The sequence below is a fragment of the Malaya genurostris genome, chromosome 2 (assembly GCF_030247185.1).
Source record: "Malaya genurostris strain Urasoe2022 chromosome 2, Malgen_1.1, whole genome shotgun sequence".
Taxonomy (NCBI): Eukaryota; Metazoa; Arthropoda; class Insecta; order Diptera; family Culicidae; genus Malaya; species Malaya genurostris.
The window spans coordinates 236,811,883-236,833,968 of record NC_080571.1 but is presented as its reverse complement, the minus strand read 5'-3'; the positions used below and the strand labels follow the sequence as shown (position 1 = coordinate 236,833,968).

The window sequence follows — 22,086 nt, the reverse complement described above, 5'->3', positions numbered from 1 at the left end:
CGTTGAATATTCTAGTGAGTGCGCAATGACTTACGGAGATATGAAGAATTATCTTTTAACATCATTTACTTACAGATTGAGCAGATATAGACTTTTTATACAAATCAATACATATTATCTATGAAAATATCTGGCATCTCTGTGTACAGCCGATGAAACACTCACACTTCACAGCGTTATGTTGACGTATAGCGGAATGATACCAGTGCTACTAGATTTGCCGCAATGGTTTCTTCATTCGTATTTAACACGCTCTTTCTGGTAATATTCGATGCCGAAACAGTTTTATTGAAATGTCAATAATATAATTAAACTAATGTCACGAATATAAAAAAAACTTGATGATAATTTGAAGAGGAAAAAAGACTTTTTTTGTAACGTTATGAGAAAACTTGGCAACTTTGCGAAACCAAACGAGACGAAAACAAAGAGCAATTAAGTGAACTAAGTGAAAAACTTCCATCTCATATTTTTGAAGACTTTTATTACTTGTCGGGTAATTTTTGAAGTTTTTAATCGTTAATTTAACAAATGACAAGTGAACATTACTAACTATGAAGTCCTCCAGCATTCAATAGTAGTGTTATTGTGTGAAATAGTGATCATTTTTTTAGACGAATCAATTAGTAGATATTCAGAAACATGACGAACTGTAAATCTTGAGACGAAAATGTGTCCTATATTAAAAAGTGAGTTTAAGTACATGAAAAAAACGATCACCGAAGAATTTAAAACCATTTCTTCCAATGGAAAGGTGTGACAATAGCTTAAATAATCATTTTAAAACATTTCACAGTTTTGTTCAGGTATGTTGTAAGATATTATTCACGTTTAAAGTAATGAGGTAAAGGAATGAGATAAAAATAGGAGCTCAGATGAAATAGGGAGCCGTTACCCGACATGTGGCGAGTTGATATGCACCGATTCGATCAGCAATATATGGAATCGAGTTCTGCGAAATTCGATTCGGTCTTTTAAAAATAATTCAATCCAATTCGTATCTACCACCGTATGGGCTCAGATGTTCCGCTAAAACACTTTCACGTCGTCGCTTTCACTTCGATAAAGCCGCTAAAGAAGACGCTATAAAACGGTGCCTACTAAGTAAGTAGTTCGACGTTTTATTTCCTTTCACCGGGACACGCGTTCGTCGAAAAACAGCCCCTATCATACATCGATAAGAAAGAAAATCGTATCGCGTGTCTGTCTCAGAATTTGAAAGTCACTACGCTCGTTGTTTCTTTTTTTTTGTTTCTAGTTAGTATACAATTCCTTATGGTTGGAACCATGTATTGGAATGTTAGAGTCATCGCGTAGCCATTGTGGATGGATGGTGTTCCATTTGCCAAACCATTTCCCTCACCTGACATGAGCCAATTGTTTTTTATTTATAGCATGAATTCGTTCCGCCATAGCACTTAAGTGAACGAAACTTTGCCTAAGGTTGGGTTTTCCCATGTCGATTGAACAGTTCCCAGAAGCATAGCTATGTCCTGTGGAAAAGTATTGTGCCCTTATGAATTGAGGTAAATTAAAAAAAATACTGTTCGAATAATATTTGTGTTGCTGAACAATATTGTGGGGTTTTCAAAGTAAGATAATTTTGAAAATGCATCATGAATCTTGGTCTTTTTTTATTCCATAAAAACATGGTTTCCCTGCTACTAGCCTTGTCTGACTTCTTGTTTCTTGACTAAACAACTATGAATCACCGTTGCTAGGGCAAAGCAGAATTGACAACGTCGAGCAAATATGAAAGAATTTACAAACAACGCCGGTTACTAGGGTCACTTCACTACCGGTGAACATTGGAGACGTCGAACCAACAAGCAGTGAGTGGTTTGCAGAGTGGCCTACAGTGCGGCTGTACACGAAAGGGAAGCATGGAAAATCATGAATATGAAGAAGTGCAAATACTCGTTCGGGAGGTAATGCCGTTGGCAAAGGCAACCTTATGGTGACACGAGTGATGACGAATGTCGGAATGTTACCAATAAAATGAATTGTATATACTCTACATGACTGTGTATACGAATCACTTGAATAAGAACGAAAACGCAATAAAACGCTGAAACCATTGAAAATACTAGCAGAACCGAGAGACAACAAGAAGTGTAGTGTGATATGAAATCGATTGGTTTGTAATCAAGTCATTTATTTGCGTATAGTACTATTAAATTTCAGGGTTCATGTTTTGATCATATAACACTTTGAAGGCCGAACACATATGCTTAAAACAAATATATATTTTTCTAATATTGTTCCTATACCATCGAACAGTGCATTAGATTTATTTTTGTTTTCAATATTGTCTATAATCGGAAAAGCCGAGAACTGACATAAATGACGTTCACATGCCATTGAAAATTTTCAACATGAACAGTTTCTGGTGAAATGAAGAGGATTTTTGATTTGCGTTTTGCTGTCTTTGTTCTTAGACAAGTGACAGCATTCGAATACATCGATTCCGTTGATCTGCATGGTTATGACAAAATCAACGGATATGTTAGTTAAATCAACAACATTCTAGTTGAAATAAACAGGGCATGAAACAACAATTGCTATATTGAAATTTTGTAATCTTCCGGTTTTCCGTGCATAATTTATTTATTAGAAATCAATCTTCAGGGCTGTTTTATACACATATAGAGCTCAGATAACACATATTGGATCAGTAATTGTAGGTTATTTGGTAAGCGTCGAGTAATTTTCGCTTCACGTCATCCTCAAAAGCATGTCTAGTCATACCCGGTTCTCTTTTATATTTTCTCATAAAGAACTCAACCGGCTCAACAGATTTTTCACAAACTTAGATTCTAATGTAAAGTCTCGTGGTCCCATAGCTTGCTATTGAGTTTTATCCGGATCCGTCTTCTGGTTCCGAAGTTATAGGGTGATATGAGCAAGAACATAACAAAAAATGTGCACTAAATTTTCTCAAATATGTTTCAACCGATTTCCACATAGGGCTATTATACAAACAGTCATCTCATTAGTAGTGTCGTCAAAATATATCGCCGATAACTCGACATTCGATTTTAAAATCGGATATACGGATCTTTGCTTCAGCTCTAAGAAACAAAATCGCAGAAAAAAAAGTTTAAAAATTGTTCAATAATGCTGTTATAGCGACGCTAAGCTTCGAAATGAATGCACCTATTTTCATCTTACCCTGAAAGACAAACCGAACAGAGATAGCAGAGATCATACTCTAATCAATGGTTTTTGTACTGTGCTGGAGCCGTTACCCTATTTAGATTGAAATGAAAACCTTACGACCCTATAGCCAACTATTGAATTTTATCTGGATGCGACATCCGGTTCCGGAGTAACATGTGCAAAAAAAATGTAAGACATACATGACTTATCCGATTTTCACCAATCTTCGATTCAAATGATAATATTCTATAACTTGCGGTTTGTTTTTATTCCCGAAGGATCGAAGCACTAGCCATGCAATAATTCTGTATACTGAGAATCGTAGCGAATCTTTATACGAATCTAACTTCCGGTTTCGGAATTATACGGTTTATGGCGAAGTAACAGTGAGAAAAAATTCAATTTGAAAATCGAACGTAGCTATTTAAAAAGAAGCAAATTGCTTAAAACTCAACAGCGATTCCTCCTCGTTTGTGGATTCCTTAGTTGTTGGCCTAAAAAGAACACTTTTGCTCTCAGACACAGTCCACGCAGTTTCTGAAACCGGAAATATCAGAAACAGTGATCAAAGATTCCATATGAGAACTCATTTTGATTTCTCAGAATAACGTGGAAACTCTGCATAACTGTGCTGAAAACTGTACCAATTTAGGTCTAGTTATTTGGTGGACAAACAAACGGGCTTGACAAAACCTTCTTGGTCCCCGGTTACCATTTTCGGCAGTACCGAAAGTAGTGGTCAAAAACTACAGTAGTGAGCGAGAATTTTAAAAAGTAACTTGCCTTATACTATTCCAGTACGCTATTAGAATAATGGTATGGAGTGAGCTGCTCCGAAAACGACAGGATATGTTACCGGAGTTTATTTTATTTTCATACTTACTTTAAATACACGGAGAACCTGCAGATTACAAAATTTCAATAATGCAATTGTTGTTTCACGGCCTGATGTTTCAACTAAAATGTTGTTGATTTAACTAACATATCTGTTGATTTTGTCATAACCATTCAGGTAAACGAAATCGATGTATTCGAATGCTGTCACTTGGCTTAGAACGGAGACAACAAAACGCATAACAAAAATCCTCTTCATTTCACTAGAAACGTTTCATGTTGGAAATTTTTAATAGCAATTGAACGTCATTTAATTGTAAAACAAGTTTTCCTACAATATAAATGTTTAGATTTCATCTGCGAGTTATGCATTTTTGCAACTGATACAGTTTTTACTTTCATGCATTTAGGTATCAGGTGTACAACTTTGCTTCCGCCGTTTTTTTTCCAAAATTAAAAGCTTTATTGCGAAAAAGTGCTTACAGATGTATTATTCAAAGTATTGTCCGTCGCTAGCAACAACTTTCTCCCATCTTTCCGGAAATTTTCGGATCCCGGCTCGAAAAAAGGAGTCCTCTTTTGACGCTATCCATGAAACAATCCATTTTCCCAAATTTTCGAAGGATTGAAAATGTTGATCTGCCAGGCCGTGTGTCATCGAACGGAATAGGTGGAAGTCAGAAGGGGCGACATCTGGGGAATACGGCGTGTGGGGCAAGACTTCCCATTTCAGCGTTTCCAGGTACTCTTGATATTGTGGCCGCTTTTCTTTTAGCGCGCAACTAAGGCGCATCAGTTGCGTTCGGTAGCGATCTCCTGTGATGGTTTCACCCAGTTTTAAGAGCTCGTAGTAAATCACACTGAGCTGATCCCACCAAATACAAATCATAACCTTGGCGCCGTGAATATTCGGTTTTGCTTTCGACGAAGTAGCATGCCCGGGCTTTCCCCATTATTTTCTGCGTTTAGGATTATCGTATCGAACCCACTTTTCATCACCGGTTACGATTCCCGGGTTGGCGGTTCAATGCATAGGAGGCTGGTCTTGCAAGCCAGTTGTCGTATGTTCGAGCCCCGACCTGGAAGGATTCTTACTGTCAGTAGGATCCATAGTACTAGCCATGCAATGATTCTGTACACTAAGAATCAGCAGCGAAGTCTGTTGAAACAGAAAGGCCAAATTCCACAAAAGGAATGTGATGCCAAGACTTTGCTTTTACGATTCGATGTAAAAACCCCTTACGATTTTGTCTTTGAAGCAGTTGCTCACATACAAATAGACGGCGCTCGATGTCCCTCGGTTTCAACTCGTACGGCACCCAGTTTCCTTCTTTCTGAATCATGCCCAGGGCCTTGAGACGTTTTGAAATGGCTTACTGACTCACTCCCAACGACTCGGCAAGCTCTTCTTGGGTTTGGCACGAATCTTCATCAAGCAATGCTTCCAGTTGTTCATCTTTGAAGGTTTCTTCTCTTTCACCACCATGTTTGTCTTAGACATCGAAATCACCATTTTTAAAACGTTGAAACCACTCCCGACACGTTCTTTTACTCAGAGCAGCATCACCGTAAGTTTCTGAGAGCATTCGATGCGCTTCAGCTGCATTTTTTCCGAATTGTAACAGAAAAGTAAAACTTCCCGCAAATGACGGGAACTGGGTAGATAAACAGACATTTTCGAGCGTGAATAATACGAAAACAAGAACAATGTTACTGAAACGGCAATGACAATTCGTTAGGCACTGTACACACTCACTTTAAAGGCATTATCATCTATGTATTTTGACCAGCCTCAGCCGGTATAGCCACCTATCGAAAAACGGCGGAAGCCAAGTTGCATAACTTTGCTGGGAGTGTGTCATTGCTCAGTTACACGAGTGACACCTCATTTAAACGTTTTTATTTCCGTTTAGGGTATGTGTCCTTGCTCAACTGTAACGTTTCATTACTCGTTCGTGGTGCGTGTCTTTGCTGGATGTCATTGCTAACTGCCAGCACGATAAATAAAAAAATGACAGTTTAGTTAAATCAACCATCGTTTAGTTGTACCAAATCTTAACCAATCAAATTCAGAAAAAAACAACTAACATTTTAGTTGTTTTGGGATCGCTGGTTTTTCCGTGTATGAGCAAGGAAAAACTCGATGGAGCTGGATTCTAAATTCTTCTTCTCCAACAGGTATAAAACCTTTTCATTTTTTGTATCAACAGATTACATATATTCAAATGATACCTAACCACAGTTATGACGAAAATTCTACTTCGTTTTTCAGCTCTCAGCTTAACACGGCTCTTGGCAATAGTTTGCTACCATTCACGCGGTTTGGGTTTCCTTGAATATCTTAAGTACTTTTGAAACTATTGTAAATGCTAAATTAATTCCGAGTTCAGCCTTCGCTCCCACAATCCACAATTAATTCAGGCGTAATAAAAGTAGTAAATAATAAAGCTGGATAAATATAAAAAATTATAAGCAATTCTTTCGCCAATCAAATGTGGTCACCGGTCACCTCAGTTCGAGATTCAGAGGACAACCTCATCATATTAAACCACACTAGAAATGGATAGTAAAAGGTGATTTTTTTGAGGTTAGGATTTTCATGCATTAGTATTTGCTCAGATTTTTTGAGGTTATGATTTTCATGCATTATTATTTGCTCAGTATGCTCTGACATTTCATCATGAATAGACTTACTAACGAGCAACGCTTGCAAATCAGTGAATGGGCCCTAGAAAAGTTGGCAGAAAATCCGCTTTTTCATCGACAAATTTTGTTCAGCGATGAGGCTCATTTCTGGTTGAATGGCTACGTAAATAAGCAAAATTGCCGCATTTGGAGTGAAGAGCAACCAGAAGCCGTTCAAGAACTGCCCATGCATCCCGAAAAATGCACTGTTTGGTGTGGTTTGTACGCTGGTGGAATCATTGGACCGTATTTTTTCAAAGATGCTGTTGGACGCAACGTTACAGTGAATGGCGATCGCTATCGTTCGATGCTAACAAACTTTTTGTTGCCAAAAATGGAAGAACTGAACTTGGTTGACATGTGGTTTCAACAAGATGGCGCTACATGCCACACAGCTCGCGATTCTATGGCCATTTTGAGGGAAAACTTCGGAGAACAATTCATCTCAAGAAATGGACCGGTAAGTTGGCCACCAAGATCATGCGATTTGACGCCTTTAGACTATTTTTTGTGGGGCTACGTCAAGTCTAAAGTCTACAGAAATAAGCCAGTAACTATTCCAGCTTTGGAAGACAACATTTCCGAAGAAATTCGGGCTATTCCGGCCGAAATGCTCGAAAAAGTTGCCCAAAATTGGACTTTCCGAATGGACCACCTAAGACGCAGCCGCGGTCAACATTTAAATGAAATTATCTTCAAAAAGTAAATGTCATGTACCAATCTAACGTTTAAAATAAAGAACCGATGAGATTTTGCAAATTTTATGCGTTTTATTGTTTAAAAAAGTTCTCAAGCTCTTAAAAAATCACCCTTTATTTTCGCTTCGTTGTGATACAAAACAATGTCAAGTGACATACGGTCTCGCAACGTGACCCCTTATTTTGGAAAACTTTCCAGTTCAATTCAGTATGCAGAACAAAAAGTATTGAAAAGTGTAACTGGACTACGTAAAATCTGGTGGTTGGCCCATGAGACTCTCTCCTAAGCTTCTACCTCACTGTACCGGACATTACACTAAGCTGTAGCGAAATATCACTATAAATAGAAGGATCTAACCACGTATCGGCGGCAATGCAATGCTGGCGTCGCTATAATTCTTGTGCCATGTGACAGCCAGCGCCGGATATTAATTAGATTGCATGGACATATGTGAGCTTGGCGTTTCCTTTGTTTTGATGCATGTACTCTCTGTGTACATATACATGCACGTACTATTCCCTGCCGTGTCGGTGGTTTAGTTCCATTCACGTGTTTGTCACAAGAGGCTTGGAATTTGTGGCCTTCAAACGGAACACGGGTCACAAATTTGTTCACGCTTTAGAAATATGGTAGGAATTGACAGCTAATAACAGTTGTAATAGCAATGCTTTGTATGTCATTCTGCAGGTATGCCATAAAATACTGATGAAAACATTATATATTCATCGAATATGCCTTGTTGAAATGTGTTATATTGCCAATATCAGCTTCTGAAATCACGTTTTTATTGATTGTACACTAACTATAACCGGCTTGGCGGTTCAGTGCATAAGGCGATACAAACTAGTTATCGTATGATCGTGCCCTAATCTGGTAAAATTGTCAGTGCCAATAGAAACGGATAACATTAGCCATACACCAGTTCTGTGCGCTAAGAATCGGTGTACTTTGAAACAGAATAGTTAAACTGCGCAAAAGGAAAATAATGCCTAAACTGCATTGCTACAACTAACTATTAATATGGAATGTTTTATAATTCGTACACATAAAAAATAAAAGGTTTATTTTCAGATAAAAGTTCGTTTGAGATCTAAAATGACATATTACTCCAGTTGATTTATTCACAAATCATGAATCATGACATATATTCTCATCGGTCAATAAGTACCCGGTCCGACAGAAAGAACTAATTAAAAAAATCCTTCTAGCATTCTATAGAGACCAGTGCAGTAAAATTTCATTTTCAATCGAATATTAATAAATGCTCATGTGAGTGTTCGATTATCACCAGCAAGTTTAAATCGCTAATCGATTTCGACTGTTCGAAATGTAATCAGATGTGTTCCAAAGAATTAAAAATGAAAATTGAAAGAGGAAGCAATTATCTTATGTTTATTCTCTATTTAATATTTCATCTATCATTACTGGTTTACCTTTCATCTATTATCCAATTCGAATGTTTTCATGAATCTCATTCGAAAGCCGCTTTAAATATAATTTAAATTGAAAGAGATATTTAGCTATTTCAAGATATCAACTAAGCTTCAATTGAAAGAGAAACGATTGAAGAACTGAATCCGTCCCGTTCGGTACGTCAGCGAAGGTTGCTTGTTAGACTGTGAAGTTTACCTTATTAGAGTGATTGATTTGAATAAAGTTTTACCGCACTGATAGAGACATACTTCTGATGACAGCTGTCAAAATTTGTAAGACATTCCAATTAGTGACGTTACTTTTAGAAAATTTGAAACTATGGAGATAAAATTTGTTGATGATGAAACACTGTATTTTATTAATATTTGCCCTTTTTAATGAAAAAAAATACTGTGCAAACTAAGAAATGGTTTGATAAGCATAATCCTGATTCTACTTCAAGCAAGTCAACGATTTTTTATTGATATGCTGCATTTCAATGCGGTCGTACCAACACCGATGATACACCATCCTCTAATCTGTTATTCCTGAAATCGTCTCATGATCATTCCATCATTATCTATCATCGATTTTTGAAGTTGCAGGAAATAGCTGACATCGTAAAGTTATCAGAGGATGTGTATTCACACTTAAATATGAAAAACAAATACTTGTGAAGGGGGTGCAACATTTTCATATAACTCATCAAAAACAACTTATCGCTACGATGGCTAAACTTCATGAATTCGAATTTCTACCACATCTACTATGTTCACCCGATTTAACCCCCTGCGACTATGTTTTGTTCCCATATTTGCAAAAGAAGTTTGCTGGAAAGAGATTTGTATGTAGTTATTTTGTATTGCTCTTCAAGAAAATAAATAAATTTGAAGTTTGAAAACAAAGCGTTGTTTTCCTTATCAGACAGGGAGTCCCTTTCGACCGACGTGTTAGCGTTTCTGTAACATTCTACAACTATAAGGCAGCATGAAATTCGCTTCATTAAAATGAGTAGAACTTGGAAAATGAACTTAAAATAATTTAGCTCGTGAACATTCATGCAATTGTACAGAGTCTGAGTACTATTACGTCATGTCAAAGTTGACCAATTAGATTTTTTTATCGTGACGTCACAAATGAACAAGCATTGACAGTTCAGCGGTACTGTTTATAAACAAGTTTAAACAAAAATCGAAGAACACATCTTAAACAATCATCTTTACACTTTGCAGCTAGTCACTTTTATGTAATAAATCTCAAAAATACAATCGGGAACAAATGTTTTAATACTCTGTTTAGGTGATGCGGACCGTTAATGATCTCATCCAATTTGTCACGAGAAAAACAAAAAAAGTCTGTTTACAAACAGTGCCTCTGAATTGTCAAAAAAGTTCATCCGATAGAGGTTAGCAGTGACGGTAAAAAACCTAATTCTATATCGAACCTACACTCAGAAAAATATTATGGTAAAAGTTACTATACAAGGTGAGATGAAAAAACTGCAACAAAGTAAAACGCCATAATTTTTTCATTTTTTTTTAAATTTTATTGAATGAAAGCAAAAAATGTCGGAAATAACATCAAATTTGAGAATCGGTTTAGATTTGTTCGAATTGGCCACCTTTGGCACGAACTATGGCCTTCAAACGGCCAATGAAACCATCACACGCTGCCCGAAAGTGGCTCTGCGGTATTTTGTCCCATTCTCGGCGAAGCGCTTGCTTGAGATGATCGACACTTTGGTATTTTTTAGTGCCAACCTTGCTTTCCAAAATACCCCAGGCACAATAGTCCAACGGATTGGCATCCGGAGATTTTGGTGGCCATTGTGCGGTGGAAATGAAGCGAGGAACCTCATTTCTTAACCATTCTTGGGTGGCGCGTGCTGAGTGCGATGGTGCTGAGTCCTGTTGGAATGTCCAAGGTCTGCGGCCGAAATGTTTGCGTGCCCAGGGCTTCAGAACTCCCTCCAAAATATTTTCGCGATAGATTTGCGCATTTATTTTGACCCCACGGTCGATGAATACGAGCGGCGAGCGACCATCGGCTGTTATGGCGGCCCACACCATCACCATGGCCGGCTTTTGAGTTCTGGTGGCCAACCGAAGTTGCAAATTTTCAGCTGACCTCTCTGGCAAGTAAACACGATCATTTTGTTTGTTTACAAACTGCTGGATAACGAATGGTTTCTCATCGGAGAAAACCAAATTCGGCAGTTCACCACTTTCGGCCAAGCGAAGCAACTCTTTAGCTTTTTCGAGTCTAACTTTTTTTTGCGCATCAGTAAGATCTTGCACTTTTTGGAACTGCAATGGCTTTAGTCCAAGCTCATTTTTCAATATTTGCCGAATGGCATATTGCGATATGTTCAGCTCACGAGCCATTTTTCGGCCACTGCGACGCGGATTTCGTTCAATTCGCTTCTTCACTTTTCGAACCATTTCTGCCGATGTTGCTGTTTTTTTTCGTCCACTTCCTTGACGTCGGGCTACGCTACCAGTATCACGGTAACGAGCGATGGTACGAGACACAAAAGATTTATTCACTTTTAAATGCTGGAGGGCTCTAACGATAGAAACTTGTGGTTTTCCAGCCAAATGCAAAGCAATCACACTATCACACTTGAATTCCATCACAAATAACTTTTTTTCTGAAAAATTCCCACCAAAATGCTTTTGTGCGCTTGTAAATAATATAATGAGCTGTCACTAGAATAAATCTGACAGCTGTGGGACGAGCGGTTTAGAAATGACAGCAGTCTGAAGTTGGTTGCAGTTTTTTCATCTCACCTTGTATAGAGGGCCAACTTGACCATGCGAGTATAGTGGTTTTCAGCCGACTATTAAATCTGATGATTTCAACAATGGTCAAGTTCATGTTTACTATAAATGGTATCGGCTCTAGAATAGTAATATTGAACAGTATATTGTATGAATAACTAATACGATTGAGATGGTTAGGCTAACCATGACCGAATCTTTATTTACATTGTGGTTTTCGCTATAACCAAAGCCATGGTATTTTTGACATTTCACTTCTAGTTATTTCGAAACTGAAGGCAGTGGTTGATTCAACAATGCTGAAGATCAGCAAAACATGAGCTAATGTTAAAAAGTTATATGAATTTGAATTCTAGAACAAGAACAACAAAATAGTTTCATTGAATTCTATTTTATTTTTGCATCAAATATTGATTATCAACGTAGACACGGAGCAGCATTGCTTGGTTGCAACTGTTGATCCCAGGCTCTGTTCGGTGAAGTTTTCCTGGAGAAGAAATGGAAGAAATTAATAGCCAAATCCAGAAGCAAACCTCAATACCCACCTGCCATATATTGTTATTTTTTCCGTCCGGATTCGAGCGATTTGAATCCGGGAACCGGATGATGTTCGACGTTTTTAATCAATCGCTTGATGTTGTTTCTACAGCGACCGATAACGAATAATAAAAATTATACAGGACGTTGATTTCACTAGAAAACAGCCGTTACCGGCAAAATTGTTGGAAAATTTAATTTTAACGACGGAAACTTAATAATGCTACAAAATTTACTCACCTGCAAGACCTTCCAAATTGCACAATATAAGTCACAATATACATTTTTTTCAAATCATTCACTGATGTGTTACGAAATTGTCTGCTGTATTGTAACTTTATGTGACAATAACAAAGTACACCCGTTTATTGACAATTTGTATAGTCAGCACAAATGAAAAACATAGTCGGTTAAAAAACACTATACGATAATGTGCTTACTACATAAATTCTGTTGATATGGACTACATGAATAGTGTTTTCAAACTTCATAATTTCTTTTAAACCATGTATCTATTTATGGTAACATTATTATACTGTGGACATATTTACATGGTAGCGATAACTATTTAGCTCCTCATATATATCAAGGCTTGAGAGCAATTTCACCTTACTAGAAATTGTGATTTTAACTATTTGTTCTTATATTTGAGATGACTACCATTGTCAGGATGACCATGCCAGAAAAGTCATAAATACAAATAGTTTAGTCAAGTCATAGTCTTTGTTGTCTAGTAATTTATACAATACAGATGGTGAATAGTCATATATCATGATTGTTGCTACTATTTAAGCGTATAGTTGAAATGACAATGGAAAACAGGCTACGGTTACTATGGTATTTTGCTCAGTGTAAGAGAAGACCTGACAACTGGGGGACTGCTTTTGTTCCAAAATGGACCAGTATCTAATTGGCTGATTTTGGTGTTGCTACCCGCACATTGAGAAAAGAAAAAACTTTTGCAGGGTACGCGAGTAATGATGCCAAGTATAAAGAAAATCAGGAAACAAGAATCATCCTTCTCGTCATTTTGGCCCTATGGGATATATACCAACGTTTCGGCTACAGTGTAGCCATATCTACAAATTTTTTAATAACTTTATGCTAAGAAAAAAATATTTATTTAATTTAAATTTTTAGACACGGTTTTTGATTTGCAATAAACATGAAAAATGTTTTGATGAATGCATTTTTTATCATATATTAACACTTAAAAACAATTGATCGAGCTTTGATGACAAAACACGAGATATCTCATGTTAAACCCATAACCGAATCCATTGTTGACGTATTACCGGATCTCTTGGAAACCGGAAAAAGTCAAGTTTGGATAGAAATGCTTAGTGCGACCACAGTGTGGAACACAACAGTTCATTCTTCTCGTAAAACTAAACACACTTTTGAGTTTACACAAATTTAACCAATCTTTTTTGGTTACACTTTAATTCACTAAAAAGGAAAACGGCTTGATGCTGATTTTAATTACACAGTGCTGCCATTGTAAACATTTATAACAAATGAGATTGAAAAAAGTGAGACATTCTCTGAAAATTTTCATTCTCATTGGTGAAATTATACATTTTAATCTAAGACAAGACTGCAAATGTCTGCAGCACTATGTACGAAATCTGCAAATTTACAGACAAATCTGCAGATCTGGCTTCTCTGGTCAAAACCTACCCAGAATCAACTAAAGTGCATCTCCCCAATTTTAGGCAATGAACCTCAAAATTTAGGTAAATGTAAGTTTACCCAAAATGTTATACCACAATAAAGCACACTACCCATTTTTTACGATCAAGTCAAAGTTTGAGTAGATAGCGACCTAATTTTGGGTAGCTTATAGAAGAGCTCGACCATGAGTGATTTTCCCTAAAAAAATAGGTAGAAATGATTTTAATCTTACAATCGTCAGAACGAAATTCATCAAACCAACACTGACACAGGTGTTCATTTATTGAGTCGTCACCGAAAACATCACACCTACACGGAACCGGAAAACTACCTAATTTTGAGTACTTTCCATCAAATTTCGGACTTCCGCTCAGTAACCTGAAACTTTACGTCAAATTTGTGCTGTACTGTTTGCTTGCATGCAATTTATTTTATTGCGTTTACTTGCGAATATGTAACGTAGCGATTCGTGGTTACACTGTGGTTTTATCAGTCTGCGATCCCACTGAGAAAGCGGTTGGATTTTGTTGGGCGTCGAGCGTTTGTGGAACGACATACTGAACATCAGTAGTTCAGAGTGTTTTCTTCATATAAAAAGAAATCTGTTTGTTGTTCCACACGAAGTAGAAGTGTTCTACAGGTAATTAGTGTTTATTATAAGAAAATAGGTGGTTAGAAACATCCAAAATTATCCAGTAAAACTAGTTTAACGAGGCTCCAATTCCTCATTTTTAAAATGGTTCAAAAATAGACTTCTGTCTGCCGGTTTGTTGAACGAAAAATATGGCACCCGGTTCAATGGTCGGTTTCAAAATCGGCAAACAAAAGCCCCGTGTATTTCATCGGAAAATGACTGCCTAATGCCAAACGAAAATGTAAAACATTCGACGTAAGCTAAAACATATTTCGAAATTTCGGTAATCACATCAATTTCCGGATAATTTCTAATCGCCGATGAGTTCAGCACAAAATTTGGCCAAATATCGACAAAAGGAAAACGAATTTCAGAAAACATAACACCGATTACTGAGCAATCAGCAAAATTGGGAGTTGTCGATCTGTCTCGGCATTTTACTTTGCCGTTCTCGAGAATTGGGTTGAAGTGTCTATGAAATTTTTCTCATGATAAAACAAATTCCTGTCATTAAAGTTGTAGAATATTCTAAAGCATTGTAAAACTATTTTGAAATCCTTTCAATTCCCAAGCGAGCCAGCTAGCGAATGCGAGCAAAATACATTAGATCGCAGATGATTTTAAATTTACCATACGTTGGAAATAAGGAGCTCACTACTACTACTAACTCGACTATTCGCCTCGATTATTCAAAATGTTCCACTACCAGAGATGCCAGATGTTTTCATACGAAATCTATATTACTCTGTATAAAAAATCTGTATTTATCTGTATTAACTAAAATTAAATTTCAACAATATAATGATATTAGAAGATGTTATTCCAACACATTATGGCTGTAGAATGGTAGATTCAATGAGCAATAATTCTTTCCATCTGTCTGTTGGAACAGAAAGGTCAAATTCCACAAAAGGAATGTAATGCCAAGACTTTGCCTTTGACTGCCAGAGACAGTCTGTCACTATCAACTATCAACGTTGTACGATAAAGATTGGGTAGCTTACACGGAAAATAAAAACTACCAATTATTTGACTTCTTTTTACTTAATTTCAAGTTCTTTTGAATCTTTTCTTTCATAAAAAAAAGCAAAGTCTTTTCTTTCATTCGCTCCTTAAATTGTTGTCAAAATACAAAGAACAAAACCACCGAACAGCGAGAGTTGCATTCAATAAGCTAAAATTAAGTAAATCGTGTCAACCTGAAATTGAGTCAATACGACTCAACTATAGAGTAAATATAACTCATCTTTAAGTATTTTTTGCACGTGCCTTACGAAAACTACCTAGAGCCACTTTACCTAAAATTAGGTTACTGAACCGAACCCCCCAATTGGGTGAAATGAACTTAAAATTAGGTTGTTTTGCGGTTCCGTGTATGTCACTGGACTCTACAACAGAGTTACCATTTTAAAATCTGTGTTTAAACTTGAAAAATCTGTGTACCACCTGTGTTGCATATATTTGATGTGGAACACATCTTTATTTACTATATAGGGGTGCAAATCAGAAACTCAAGGAATAATACACGTAGAAATGTTGTCAGATTTTAAACACTTACAGTTCAGTCTATTTTCTATCAATTATTAATATTATTTCACCATTTTATGGGAAATATTTCTAAGTTTCGATTTGAATGTATCAAGTCACAAATTTTCAATTATTTATGATTGAAATTTTGATTAGTAGCGAGCAGTGTCCTATTTTGTCTGCTAAAAATCTCCGGCCCTGTCATAGGCGACGGTTTTGAAGGAGTAAGCGATATATCAAAGGGAAAACATCGCTCTGTTTGGTCAATCGATGCAAAAGCGAAATTGTTGGAAACAGGCGAATTTATAAATATGAGCGAAAGTATAGCTAACGCTTCAGTCCTACGTGTAGCATGCAAAATGTAGGTTGTTGCTAGATAGCAAGACAAAAAGTGCCATCAAACGATTTGAAGCTTTAATTGGTATACTCTGATCTTGTGTCATGCAAGCTCGGATGAAATTCCATGCAATGTCGTTTCGCCTGAGGAACTACCCTAGGGTAAATTTTGAGTGCATAAGGTTATTTTCAAATTTATATAAAATGAACTCGATTGATAATGAGAAAAAGTTTATTGCTTCAACCGAAATCGCAGAATGGTAGAGAAACTTAACGCTATACAAATAACTGCTTGCATACAAAACTTGAACACAAGCTTGGCGAAGAGAAGCTCAAATATCGAAATCCGTATCGCAAGTATGTACAAAGATATAATTCCGGGGGACGGGTATAGCGTGATGGATTCACGCAGCCCACCTGGGTTCGATCCCCAACCCCGCACATAGTGTCAGATATAAATGCATACATTTGGGATATTGGTTTAATTTTGTCGGCTATAAAACAAATGCAAATCAAGACAAACAAGATCAATCTAAGCAGACTCTCGTGCAACTGCAAATTCAAAAGTATGACCATTGATTGAACTGTTTGATTGTAGATCATTAGAAATTTTCGTTGCCTTGTTCCACATCAATGCTCGAACAACCCAATGGGGCTGATCCTTGTAGTTTTTATCGTAATCTGTGAAAATCTGTGAAAAACATTCTGAAAATTTGTGTTTATCAAAATCTGTAGAAATCTGTGAATTTTGATAAAATCTGTGTTCTGTGACACAGAATCTATGTGGCAAAATAGGCAAAAAAAAAATCTGTGGTTTTACAGAAAAATCTGTGAATATGGTAACTATGCTCTACAAATCCCCATGTATTGATTGTCTGCGAGCCGGTATGTTAAACCTAGAATTCTCTCGATATTTCTCTCAGGACGCTCATTAATTGCTGATACAATTACTATTATCTTCATTTCTCTTGTCATTGCTTGCTTATTTTTAATGTGTAACACATCTTTATTTTCTATATAGGGGTGCAAATCAGAAACTCAATGAATAATACACGTAGAAATGTTGTCAGATTTTAAACACTTACAGTTCAGCATAAATATTAAAATATACTCATTTTCTCCAATAATCTTGAAGTCCGGTGACTTTTTGCAACGAATAATGAGCTTTACTGCCCATACTTGCATATCAGTCCCATATGACAAATCGGCATTTCGAGAAAAAGGCGATCAAAATTTTATTTTAGAATTTTTTGATTTATGGTGCATTAGGTAGCTAAATCATGATATTATTACATGAAATATCGGTAAAACACGTTTGCTATTCCAATGTTGCAACAAATTAAATTATTGAAATTTGCACTGAATGGGACTTGTATGCGGGTACTTTGCATATGGGACAGACATGGGTTGATATTTTTTTCACATTTTACTGAACAAACCCTCAACTTTTATAGCAATTTTTGCAAGTATATTGAGAATAGATTTCATTACTCAAGCTAACTCAAAATTGACGAAAATCGATATGGGACTGATATGCGAGTATGGGCAGTTTAGTTCATGTTAGTACTCTCTTTGTTTTTTACAGGGAATAGGAGAATGATAAAGAAAACAAAAAGAGTCCCTTGTCTTTGACTGAGTACACTTTTACTTGGTCATAGCACTATCGAGTATTTCATTTGACAGTCACATTCACAGAACAGATTACAGTTGACAATGATTTTAGTCAGTTGGTCCTGCAATTCTGGTCAGAGCAACCAATCGTTTTATATAGCTTTTCGTGACGTTGCTGTGACATGTTTTATGTGTGACTGAAGCATTAGCAATAATTTTGCCTATTTCATAGATTCGCGTGTTTTTACAGTTTCGCTTCTGCTTTGAATGACCAATCATAACAATGCTTTCCTACTGATTATCGTTTTCTACCATTGTTTCCTTTAGGAAAAGCCAATAAGCCAGCAATAGCGTCTTAGATTTTCAGCTGGCAAAACACTGCTCGATTTTAACCAAGATTTTAGTCATTTTAATCGATACTTACACAGTAAATAAAAACTACCAATTTCTCACTTCTTTTTTCAAAATTTTGATATATATTGAATCTTTTATTCCATTCCTGTTCCTGTTTCCATTGTTGTCAAAGCACAAACAGCAAAATCACCCAACAGCATGAGTTTCGATCAATAAGCTAAAATTAGGTAAACCGCAATTAACATATAATTGAGTTACGATAGCAGTTACAGTTTATTAGGTTGTTGGACGAAACCCCGGAATAAGGTGAAGAAGTAATCAAAACTAGGTATTGTGATTTCCAATCAGTAGGTGAAATAGTATTACTAGTCGAAACGAAATTGACTGAGATATAAGTGTTCAAAATCGGATCACATTTCTGTGTGTTTAAAAATGTTAATTAATTCGATATTGCACAAAACGAATCCTGGAGCTGAAACTGGAGGAAATCTTTTCAGTCTTCATCTAGTGTGTTGTTTAGCTGTACGGCTACAATACTTCCACTTGTTTACTCTTTAAAAATCACGATTCCGTGGGATGTAGGGCTATTGCACCAATTGTCATCTCATCAGTAGAGTTGTCATATGATTTCTTATTTAACCTTTAGTTAACGAATTGTGATCAAATCGGACACAACATCTTTGCTTCGGCTTTGAAAAGCAATACCCAAAAAATAATGTACGAAAATTGTCAAAAATACCGGTGTTATAACAGTGCGAAAATTCTAAGCGTCTAATTCTATCAGACTGAGACAGCACATTGCACTCTAACTACTGGTTTTCGTAAATGAGATGATTACTGGAGCTAAGATGAACGGAAGTACCGTTACCCAATTGAATGATGAATTTCGTGCAATTTGCGATTTTTTTGTGTTCATACTTTCTTCTTGCGACACTATCAGTGTACTACAATTTTCACTGGAACACTAAAGAATGTTATCAATATATGATAGTGTCTCATAGTTTCCGAGTACAGTCGTTAACTAATTCTTGATATGGTTTTCGTTGGGTAGTGATGGAAATTGCAATTTAGAGGAATTAAGAGGGATAGCAGGGAATAATTACACAGATCTCATTCGGTTATTAGTCACTCTCCCGATAAAATTGGTTCAATGTCTATAAAATAGTAGTCTACTAAATGATTCAGAATTTGAGTTAGTCTTTTCTGATATCGAGAGTTTGTTGTCAGGAGAATACAAAATTTCACTTTTAACTTCACGATTGAGTATCTTGCTGATAAAGTAGAATAAAAATGAATTTTTTTTTCAACAATATTTTTGACGAAACTAATTAGAACTTCAATAGACTCCGTTAGAATGAATAGTACTGTTTAGGGAAAAATTTTGGTGGTTGAAAAGCTCTCGGTAAATAATTAGCACCATGAAAATTTAATTAGCTTCATTTTTAATATTCATGAAGTATTTCGAGCGAAATTTAAATTACAACCTAATGAAACCCACCTGAATAACAGTTTTCCTTGGCCCGTGCCCATGGTGTAACTGCTGCGGAAGCTGTTGATGAGTCTGCTGTTGGCCAAGAATCGGTTGAAGTGGCAGTGGTAACTGCAACGGTAGCTTCGGTGCCAGCTTATCCGGCTGCGACAGGGGGTTAGTGTTGTTCGCTCGAACAAGGTCCAAAGCGAGCAGTGCCTTCGGACCGCCGGGTGTAAAATAGACCGTCTGGTGCTGATGTTGCTGCTGTTGCTGGGATACCTGAATCGGTTGCAGCTGATGCTGCGATCCACTAATTGGCTGAGTAAATGACTGGGACTGTTGCAGATTCTTGTTCTTGTCCACCATCGGATGGATGGTGTCCGTCAGTGGCGTGCGAAATGCTGCCGTCGCCAGGTTGGCCGACTTGTTCTTCTGGTTGTCCAGCTTCTTCTTGCCATGGGAGGCTGCCAGTCGTTTCCACGAAAGTGCATTGATGAACAACGAATGCTTCTTGAGATTCTTCTCCAGAGCATTCTTCTCCGAGAGAATCCGCGAGCTGTCTGTGTTACTGCTGCAGTTGTTATTATTGTTGCGCTCTTGTATGCTGTTGCTGTTGTTGTTACTGTTGATGTTGTTGTTGATGCTATTGATGTTACTATTTCCAGTGATGCTGGTCTGATGAGTTTGCTGATGGAGCATCATTAGCGTTCCGGCATTGTTAGCGTTATTATTCTTACCGTCATCTTTACCACTAAGATTAAGGTTATTGTTGTTGATAGCGTTATTGTTAGGCACCGATTGTATCAAGTTCGGCGGTTTAGTGTTTTCGCGGTTTTTCACATTGTTCAACTGCTCGTACGAGTAGTTGTTCAAAGGAAAATCAGCCGAATTCGACGACGACAGCGTACCAGCGCTGTGGTGATGCGTGGAATAAATGGGTCGACGCTCCCGGGGACTGAAACTCAATACTGTACCCATTTCGGCCAATCTCAGCTCTCGGTCTGTCGTATCGAGTACTATTGATGAGGGAATTTTCGATGAATATTTTATCGAACCACGACCAATGGAAATTATATTAACGCCGCCACTTCAGTTCTCCTTAGTGGATTGCTAAGCCCTAGGAGGATTTTATATAACAACGAAAACCAGCAGCTTTTTTCACATGTATTCCCTTTATATCTGTATTATTTTTATCTGTGTTTGTCACACTTACTGCTCCTCACCACCCGAAATATTCTACTTTGTCACAACACCATCCCTTCAAGCAATTTTGCTCTAATTGAACTACTCACTATATCTTGTGCTCTTTTCTTGGATCTCGCACTTGAATATATCCTGCCAATAATCGAGTTAGTGTCTTACTTCCGCCAAGCACTCAATGGACTAGTAATCCCAAAGCGGACAAAACTTCCGGAATGGTGAATGGCGATAAAAGAGGACAACGGGCGGCAGTAGGTTGAAAATTGCTGAACATAAATTTTCCCAAGCAAACACACATACAAAGCTCTTCTCCTCCTAGGTTGGATTCGCAATGGCTAGCGACACGAACACACTCGCGGACACATGGGCAGTTTCCAATCACGCACTGTCTGATTTTTCTTTTCACACCTTAAAGTACACCGTAGGCAAAATGGATGTAACTCTTGCGTAGCTACAGTTTCACATGAAATCGTCAAACTTGGCCAATCTTCGATAGCTCCAAACTCAATGACCGCAATCCTTCCGATATGAAACATCACCTAACGCTCAACTAACGGGGTCATATCACTGCTTTGCAAGGCGAAATGTTCTTCACTTCTTCACAGTTCCTATTCCAGTCGTCAAGGGTTTTCTTTTGCAGACAAATATATCCTTCAATTCTTCATCGCTGCTGGTGGTGATTATCTGGATCCTGCTAAATATATGCTCCAGCTAGAACCAATCGATTCCACTCCCTTCGCACTGTACTACGAAACTCACCGAAAAAATTACAGAAAATATTCCTCACACAATTTATCGATATTATATCAAAACGCGAATATGGAGGACCGAGTCACTCGCACACTGGTTCCGATATAAATGACGATTCTGAGTAGCCGAAGTTCGAGTCAGCATATCCTGACCTGTGAACGAACCACACACTCCTCGCACACCGATACGTTTCCGTCCAGGAAAAAATACTCACACACCGACTAATTCGCCAAACCGAGGAAAAGCCAGTTTCCCCCGAGAGCCCATTTTCCTTAGCAAACAGAACAAACGTTCGGCACACGCCAAATCGATTCCTTGTGCGACGGCGCACAACGGGCATCAACCACGCACAGGACCACAACCGACCAGCGAAACCAATACCGAGACAAGACGTGTGCACTTGTCTCGTTCCGATACGAATC

At 37.4% G+C, this 22,086-nt stretch overlaps 1 protein-coding gene across 1 annotated transcript in view; it reads right to left on the bottom strand.

Moving 5' to 3' along the window:
* Positions 1 to 21,787, bottom strand: part of LOC131428225 (cyclin-dependent kinase 5 activator 1) — a 115,143-nt gene extending 93,356 nt beyond the window's left edge. The window contains exon 1 of the mRNA XM_058591986.1: positions 19,742 to 21,787. Within this exon, the coding sequence (XP_058447969.1) occupies positions 19,742 to 20,692 (951 nt within the window). The 5' untranslated portion in view covers positions 20,693 to 21,787. The remainder of the gene's footprint in view (positions 1 to 19,741) is intronic.
* Between the last annotated feature and the right edge of the window lie 299 nt (positions 21,788 to 22,086).